The following is a 9,075-nucleotide window of genomic DNA, read 5'->3' as shown; positions in this document are numbered from 1 at the left end:
AGGTGGCGGGGACATGGGACGGTGGCGACGGACGAGGCGGCGGTGGCGACGGGGGCGGAGGGAGACGGACGCGGCCGCCGCGGTGGCGGCGGCGGGGAGGGGTGAGGAGGCGGCGAGTGCGGCGGTGCGTGGCGGCGGTGGCGAGGGCGGTGTGTGTTTGGGGGGGAGGGGGGGGGGGGCCTCGACGTCGCGCGAAGTGCCAAGCTTGTCGGAGCCGTCCGGCGTCGACCCCGCCTTGAGCGAATGGACCTCGTCCTTGAGCTCCTGCACCTTATCCACGAGCGCCTGAACCGAGGGTGGCGGTGTGTGTGTGTGTGTGTGCGTGCGTGCGTGTGTGTGCGTGTGCGTGCGTGCGTGCGTGCGTGTGCGTGTGCGTGTGCGTGTGTGTGTGTGTGTGTGTGTGTGTGTGTGTGTGTGTGTGTGTGTGTGTGTGTGTGGTGTGGAAGGGGGGGGGTGGGGAGGCAGACGTGGTGGCGGGGAGAGGGACGCGGACGCGGCCGCGGCGGCGCGGAGGGGAGGAAAGTGGCGGGGCCATGGGAGGACGGTGGCGGGGGCGGACACGGCGACGGAGGGGAGGGAGACGGCGGGGAGGGAGACGGCGGGGAGGGGAGGTGTGAGGAGGCGGCGGGGGCGCGGCGGGGGCGCGGCGGGGGCGCGGCGGGGGCGCGGCGGTGGCGAAGGGGGGGCGGGGCCGGGGGGGGGGGTGTAAGGGGGGGCGGGCGTGCCTTGATGTAGCGCGAAGTGCCAAACTTGTCGGAGCCGTCCGGCTTCTCCGCCTTGAGGGACTGGACCTCGTCCTCGAGCGCCTGGCCCGTGGTGGCGGTGGGTCCGGGAGGGGGGCGCGGCGGGATATGTGTTGGCGGAGAAGAGGGATGCGGGCGCGGCTTCGGAGGGGAGGAAAGTGGCGGGGAGATGGAGGACGGGTGGAAGGGAGACGGGGAGGCGGCGGTGGCAGGGAGGTGTGAGGAGGCGGCGAGGGCGGCGAGGACGAGGGCGCGGCGGTGGCGGTGGTGGGGCGGGGGCGGCTGGGTCGGCCTTCACGTCACGCGAAGTGCCAAGCTTGTCGGAGCCGTCCGGCGTCGACCCCGCCTTGAGCGATTGGACCTCAATCTTGAGCTCCTGCACCTTGTCCACGAGCGCCTGACCCGTGGTGGCGAGGGTGGGCTGGCGGCGGGGAGGGAGGAAGGGGAGGGAGGGGGGACGTCGGCCTTGATGCAGCGCGAAGTGCCACACTTGTCCTCGATGTCGGCCCCGCCGTTGATGTCATCCGTCACTGTGTGCTCCATCTTCGAGGCGGTGCAACCCATTTTGAGCGGTGTTCTGCACACGAGGGGAGCGCACACCGTGAGTCGGGGGATGCGAACGCGTAACGCATGTTGTGGGTTTGATTGTGCGCTCTGGGATGGGGAGGCGGCAGAGGCGGAGCCGGAGGCGGCAGCGGCGGTGGCGGAGCAGTGGCAGCGGAGGCCGGCGGCACACAAGAGCTGCGCGGGCGTGAGGGAGGGCGGCGGCGGCGGCCTAAAGTCGATCGTCTTATCTGATTCGGTTCCTCGGACACGCCGTTGGCGCTGCTTTTTTCTGTTTCCTGAGGTGTGAACCGCGCCTTTGCTGCTGTTACTGTTACGTCTTCGGTCCCCGCGGGAAGCCCCGCGCATAGGACAACAACGTCTGTCCCACACAAGCACAGACGCGCACATACATCATGCTCGGGCACCCCCCACAGTGTAGTGGTGTGAGCACACACGCACCAGCAGATTGGGCTCTCAACCCGGTTTGCCTCTCGCACCCCGTCTGTTTTCCTTTCCTTTTTAATTCAAAACTCCTCTCTCTCGCCCCCAAAGCTCTCGCTCCCCGCGCTTCCCTCGGACTCCTGGCGCCGTAGTGTGCTCAGGCGCGTGCTCTCCTTATCATAGCCTCTCCATCGACGGCGACGCCCTCAAAATTTGACAAGTGTCCGCCTGTAGTAGAGACCGTCTTCAAAGGAATCCACGAGGCAGCTTGGGTGGCAGCGGAGCCGCGCCGGGAGGCTGAAGCCGAGGCGGACGCTCTGGCAGCGGCAGAGGAGGAGGAGGCCGCTGCGGCAGCGGCGGCGGCTGCGGCGGCCGGCGGCGGCGGCAGAGGCGGCGGCGGCAGAGGCGGCGGAGGCGGCGGAGGCGGCGGAGGCGGCACTGGCTGCCGTCAAGGCGAGGCGCGCGTCAGCGGCCGCCGCGAGGGCCAAGGCGGATGCAGACTAGCCGCGCGCAAGACAGCAACCAAGTACAGTACTGCTATTGGCGCCGGCGGAAGGATTGTGGTTGCAGGCATGTGGGAGGAAGGTGAGTCGTTTACCCGCTTCTCGACGCGTTTGGGCGTCTGGGGGGGCTGGGGGGGGCTAGGGGGGCGGGGGCGTTGAGACCGTTTTGTCTGGTGGTACTGGCTGGTGGCTGACGCTGAGTTCACTGTTCAGAGTTCACACAGCGATTGTGTAGCTAGTGCAAGCGCTTGACAAGCGGGGCGGTCGAAGCGCGAAGTTCGCCCGTCGCGTCCGATTTGCGGTTTCTGTATCATGGGGGCTCCGTATCTTATCATATCCGCGTGTATCTCCCGGTATCCTGCCATATCCCGCCATATCCCGCCATATCCCGCCGCGGATACCGCGAAAAAACCCGGCCAGACCAGGGATCTGATGACCGATTATCGCAGACTGGGGCGTATATACCAAATGACGTCGTCGTGACAAACGATACTGGGCCCTTTATCACACAAACAAGGGCCACTCTCCGCAGTGCTCGTATGCGTCCCTACCCATTCAGACACGAGGAGCGTGCGCACACACACACTGCACTCAGAAAAAGATAAAAAGAAAAAATGTGACCTAGAAAAATGTTACCTTTTTGTGCCGATTTTTTGGCCGTACTAGGTGACGTCTATAAAGCTTAATTAACCCTGGTACGTGGACAAAAGTATGCGTTTTTCGGCCTCCCCTCCCTAACATTAGCCGGCCAAAATGTGCTCCTACCGGCTAATATTAGGGAGGGGGGGGCGGTCGGGTGTCAGACCTAGCGCTAGGCGTGCGAGGCTGACGTATTTTGGACAATCCACCTACCAGGGTTAAGGGGCAAAGTCGGCTTTCCCAAAAAGGCCTGTTTTCTCGTTTTTCATGCACACCCGGACACAGCCGAGCCTCGGGCGTCCAAATTGGGGGCTGTGGGGTAGACACGGCACCGGAGGCTTGGCCCGGGGGCGAGATGAGGGGCGGCGAGGGCGATCGCGAGCACCAAGGCGACTTGCGGGAATCACTGCTGCACCGCCAGTGGCGCCAGTCCGACGGCCTGACGGCGACTCATGGACTTTTCACGGGGGGGGAGGCTGCCCACGTGTTGAGTATGACCTATGCGCGTGTAGCGGCTGCCGTATCGCCAGTGTTGAAGTGAATGTTGAAGTTATCTTTCGCTGGGGGCAGCCCGGCAAGGCTACTGCGAGGCCGCAGCTGCAACACACAAATACGGCCGCCGGGGACCGATCGGCCGAGACGGCGAGCGCATGACCAGGGGAGCTGGCAGACTGTCCTCACGGACCAAGACACATAGCTGAGAGGGCACCTCCGACGCTCAGCCACCAGTAGCAGTGTATCTCTCAGCTGAGCCTGGAGTTGAGGCTCGGGCCGTCACGGGAGGGGAGCACGGTTTCATCGGAACTGTCGCGCAGACAGGAGCGGCAGCACGCGCCAGCGCGGTGGCAGGGGTCGAGTTGCGATGGCCTATGCGTTGAACAGAGGAGTACTGGCTCCTCTCTGCCTAGAGTTTGTGCAGTGGCAGTGTGGAGCCGCGGCATGCCGCCCGCTCAGACCAGCCGCAGTGACTGCGCCGCGAGCGCCGCGAGCGTGTCCAGGCTGACAGACAGGCGCAGGCAGCGAGGGCCGAGCGCAGGCGCAGCGGCGCACGCAGCGAGGCACCTGTCAAGCAAGATCCGCACGCCGGGAGCGTCGCTCGGCGTTCGTTCAATTGAGGCGCGCCAGATCCTCGCGAGATTCTCTGATGACGCAAGCTTTCCTACATATCTATTTTTGTACTCTCTGCTGTACTTTGGGGACGTTATATATTGTAAGTACCCGTCCTCAAAGTACAGAAGAGAGTACAGATTTCCCCTCTGCGAAGCCTGCCTTACATAGTAAAAAAGAAAAGCAGCGCTTTTCCCCTCTTCACGCCCTCACACAGAGAAAATGAAAGACGTCCGGCTCACAAGTCCGGCTCACGCGCCCCGAGCTGACCCTCTACCGCACTGGTCACTTCCGCCCCCTCGCTCCCAACCCATCCACCTCGCCTCGGGCCGCGCCGAGCGATCTCGGGCGATCTCGGGCCATCTCGGATCTCCATTATTCTTTTTAAAGAAAAGAATTGAAATAAAAGATTTGCCAGCTTCAAACCGATAACAAGCAAAAGAAAGCAACGCCTCCCGCAGCCTCTAACTATTCGAACTTGGCACAATCCTGCACAGGTGGGGACGTGGATCGGAGAGAGATTGCGAAGAGAGATAGGAAGAGGCGGACGCGCCCAAGGGTGGGCGACGGCTAGCGCACCACACTCCTCTCCTTAAAATCCCTGTGTGGTGGCGGCGTGCCGTCCTCCCATCCCTCCCTTGGGTTGTCCGTTTTCTTTTTTGGGAGGGGACGTGCCTGTCCTCGACCCAGCCCTAGCTTGGGACGCGCGAAATTCTGAAGTCTGTCGCACAAAACTGGGCACTAACAAAAAATTATTATGCACATGCAGTCCCCTCTCGAGTCCTCCTCGAGGAGTTCTCACGCAGAATGGACAAAGCTCGACAGACGGTGACGGTGGTGGTGGTGGTGGTTGGTATTAGGATGATATTCTACAGTCAGGCAGTCAGCAGTCCGCTCAACAGGAACCTCAACGACAACGAGCCGGGTGGCAGATAAGGAACAGGACATCGCTGACCGGCGCGAAAGACCTATGCCTTGTCCCATGGCAGCGACGGCCGCCCGCCGCGCACAAATTTTCGCATCGGCTCGAGGAGTTCCGGGTACTGTTGTAAAGATGCGTTGCACCGAAGACGCAGGTCGAGGCGAGTTTCATCCAACTTGCCGCGGGCACCAAGCTGTCGACTGTCGAAGACTTCAAGCGCCTTGGGTTTGCCAAAGAGCTCGCATGCTTCCGCCCACGTCAGTGCTGTGAATAGTTGGCGCACGTCTCTGTCAATTTCGCGCCAGCACCCGTCTACGACGCTTTTGGCGAGCGCTGTCGCAATGTCTGCGAGCCCGTCCCCCGGACGGCTGAGGTAAACGAGTCTGTCGATCAACAAACCCCACGCACCACAGCTCATCAGCGGACTCTGCTGAGTGAGTAGTTTTGCCATGTAGGGCGCGTGCTCCGCTCGTCCGTCCACGGTCATCGCCGCGACCAGCGTGCAATATTTATCCACGGTCGTCGAGCAGATGCACGTGATAGCCAGATCCGCAGGGTACGAGTTAGGGACGACCGCAGGTCCCCCATTCATGCAATCTTTCTCTTTCTGGTTGGCCGCGTCAGGATGCACACGCAACAGCTCCTCCGCGATCTCGAGACTCACAAACGAGTTTCTCGCCGCATAGTGAAGAGGCAGGCGACCTCGGCCATCCGTCTCTGAAACCATGGTCGGGGCGGCGCAGATCAGTGCGCGAATCACATCTTCTGACTGGGGCCGACATGACAAGGCGCACAAGGCGTAATGAATCGGGGGCATTTCATACTCCTCGCTGAGCCACGACCAGCTGCTCGCTCGGGCTGGGCTTCCCTCAGCTGTGGCCCCAACGTCCAATGCAACCTCGGCTGGGTGCGTGGCGATGCGAGAGAGCAGTGCGGCGTCGCACGGCCAGTGTCGATGGGGTCGCCAGTTCCTGAGTAGCGTGCCAAGAGGCTGTCGACCCAGGTACATGACGCTCACGAGCAGCCGCCGAGCGGCACGCGCCCAGTCAGAGTGCACGGCCTTGAGCCGCGAGACCTCGTCCATGTTGAGCCAGCCCAGGATCTCAGCGACGGTGTCGATACAGCCGAGGGCCTCAGTAGCGGCAGGCACCACGAGGGCGCGTGCACGGCGAGACTGACCGCGGGTGGTGGGCATGGCTGGTCGACGACAGGCGACGCCAGAGCGTCGTGTCGGCCAGTTCCTTCATCAGATCCCATGCGGCGCTTTTGCTTTTTATTTATTGTTTTCGCCCGCCAGTCTTTCCTGCTCTGGATCATCGCCAAAGGAGGGGTGCTGTTATCGCAGGTGCACCACACTCTGTGGCCGCACTCCTTGGCGCATTCGCAAGCCCCGCAGGTCGGGGCTCATGGCGGCACATACTATTCATTGTCGCATCGTCGCACACAGGGCAGACGTCCTCACTCAAAGTGGAAGAGCACAGGCCAAAGCAAAGCTGGGCTCTGGCGTATGCAATACGCATTGATCTGAATTGTCGCGACCGCGACGTTGCGTGCCGTGGTCATGCGTGCCATCACGCGTGTGGAAGGCAGGGAGGAGGAGCGATCTGTAGCCTCCTCGTCGCTGGGCTGGGTGAGTCTGCTGTCAGAAGGTGCAGCAGCATGCCTGTGACAGGCGCGTTGCATAACAGGCGGGCATGAGCCGCCTGACGCACGAGCTGCGCGAGGCGCAGCGCAACCGACGCGCGGGCGGCGCAGAGCCGCGCTGGGCGCAGTCGGAGCAAACGTCGTGACTCCGTCGGGCGGCGAGCGAGAAGGCTCGCGGCCGCGCATAGTGGAGTTCGTCGCCAACGTTCGTTGGTAAAAGTTGGACGGATTGCCAATTCCGTAAGAGTAATCGCACGACGACTGCTCTCAGTAAAGAAAGTCGTGCCGGGCTAAAGCCCTTACTCGTAGTGTTGTTGTGCTGTTGTTTGTCTCTTGGCACCTTGGAGTGCTGGGGGGGGCGACAGGGGGACGTGGCCTGAGTGATGTGTACGCCCACTCAGGGTGTGTGGCAGCCCGCTGGCTGTGTGTCTTGTGAGCTTGTTTGTGTCTGTGTGTCGCTCGTGCGTGTCGTCATCATCTGTCTAGCGTCCACCCATACCGCGTCGGTGTCCAGTCCGAGCCTGACTGTTCTTCACCTTCCTACATACATACATATTATGTGTTGCCCGAGTTGTCTTTTTGGCCTCACCATGGCTCGCGCGGCAAAACGGATGCAACTGTGCGCGCGCAGAGGGTGGTCAGGAGGATGGCGCGAGCGGCGTGCGCGCGGGCGTGGCCAGCAGGGTGGCGGCGGCGCTGGCGGCTGCTGGCCCGGCGGGCGGGCTTCCAAGGCCGGTGCACCTTGCGGGCACCGGTGGGCACCGCGGCGGCACCTCTCCGCCACACCTTTGTGGCACCCCCCCGGTCATCGCGCTTTTTTAAGCGCCTGAGCTCCTCCCAAGGCTGATGAGCTCCTCCCTGCATCTCGCAGAATGTCCCTGGAACACTCTAGAACTTCAGTTTGCCCGTGTTTTGTTTGAAGGAGGGGCGACGCACGAACGCACAGCGCGCCGCCCGCTACAGGCGCAGCACAGGCCGCTGCTGTGTCCCGCCGAGTGTCGGTATGCTTAACGCCGTGCAGTCCATGTTAACGGGCGAGAAGCCCTCGCGCGACGGCTACTCTGACGTTCAACTTGCCAGCGTCAACCACGCCCACGCGTCGCTGTTATTTGGCGGCACAATTGCCTTCGCCGAGGTGCTCACGCAGCACAGTAAAGCGAGTGGCTCGTTCGGGTGGGATGGTAAGGAGCTGTGGGTGGCAGGCGGACTGCGGGCCACCTTTTGCCAGGCGCCACACTCCTGCCAGCTTCACGTTCCCACCGTACAGGTCCTCCGTGCTTTGGTTTCACAACACGTTTGGTCCTCGCTATGGTACGGCTCACCAGATGCGACAGGAGGGCTAAAATCCGGAATATAGACTGCCAAGAGGGTGCTCTAGGCCGCGAAGACACCACACACGGTCTCCCTACTCATGCGCGGCTAGCAGGAGGGTGCCAAAAATGAGGCGAGTTGTGAAACCTGGCCCCGCCGACGGGTACGAGCGGTCATGAGTGAGTGAGGCCACGCCAGCTGCCTCGGGTGCTCTGTGTGGTCGGCCTGGACCGTGCCGCAAGCCTCATGAGGGGCGAGCCGCCCCCCCGAGTCATCCGAGCGGGCAACGCCAACATGAGGGGCGATCTCGTCCCTGCGTCCAGGCTCCCATCGACCACCGTCGTCGAGCTCGTGCAGCGCCGGTGCGAAGCCCGAGCCTCGCGCAACTACGCCGCCGCCGACGCGCTGAAGGAGCGGCTGGAGGCAGGCGGCGTTAAGCTTCAGGACTGCCTCGGAGGTGGGACGACATGGGAGTACTCTGTCAGCCGGCGAGACGGCGGCGGCGCCTCTCCCATGACGGCGCTCGCGCGGACCGCTCTCGAGAGCCACACCGACCGGGCGGCCGTCTCGCGGCTCAGCGACGAGGCGCTGGCGCTGTGCGCTGCGGGTGAGCCGCTGCTCGGCCGGGTGGCTGCCGACGCGGCCTTCGACTTTGCGCTCGCAGGGTGCGAGAGCGCGCCGCTGCTGGAGTCGCTGGCCGCAGCGCAGGCGGCCGAGTTTGACCGCTGGCGCAGGCCGCAGCCGCTAGTCAGCCTGCAAGTGTGCGAGCGCCTGGCCGCCGCCGGCCTCGGAGGCGCAGCCTTTGCACGCGCGGCGGCGGCGCTCGAGCGCGGCGGCGCGGCGCACGCAGCGGCAGCAGCCTCCCTCCGTGGCCTGTCGTTCGGTTCGCCGCGGCCGCTGCGCTGGCTCTGGAGGCGGGCGGCGGCACTGCCAAAGGAGGCGCCGCCGCGAGACGCGGACGCGGACGCGGCACTCGCGCTCGCCCTGGGAGGGTTCGACGACCCGCGGCTCCCTCTAGTTCTCGACCTCGGGTGCGGTTTCGGAACCTCGCTACTCTCCCTCTCGCGGCCCGCCGGGCCGGTCGGCGCAGGCTTGGTGCCACCGCGGTGCAACCTTCTGGGCGAGCGACACGCCTCCCCTCCTTTTCCTCCTCCGTAATAAGAAGGAAGAAAGGGAATGATTGATATCAGGAGTGGTTATATTTTTTTTTTCATTAGGA

The 9,075-nt window shown here is 63.6% G+C and overlaps 1 protein-coding gene across 1 annotated transcript in view; it reads left to right on the top strand.

Moving 5' to 3' along the window:
- Positions 1-8,150: 8,150 nt before the first annotated feature.
- EMIHUDRAFT_227300 (hypothetical protein) overlaps positions 8,151-9,075 on the top strand; it is a gene marked incomplete at both ends in the record, with an annotated part of 2,863 nt that continues 1,938 nt past the window's right edge. The window contains 2 exons of the mRNA XM_005788130.1: positions 8,151-8,615; positions 8,793-8,887. Of these exons, the coding sequence (XP_005788187.1) occupies positions 8,151-8,615; positions 8,793-8,887 (560 nt within the window). The remainder of the gene's footprint in view (positions 8,616-8,792; positions 8,888-9,075) is intronic.

The sequence above is a fragment of the Emiliania huxleyi genome, assembly GCF_000372725.1.
Source record: "Emiliania huxleyi CCMP1516 chromosome Unknown EMIHUscaffold_138, whole genome shotgun sequence".
Taxonomy (NCBI): domain Eukaryota; phylum Haptophyta; order Isochrysidales; family Noelaerhabdaceae; genus Emiliania; species Emiliania huxleyi.
The sequence above is the reverse complement of the archived record's forward strand: the minus strand, read 5'-3'. Positions and strand labels throughout refer to the sequence as shown.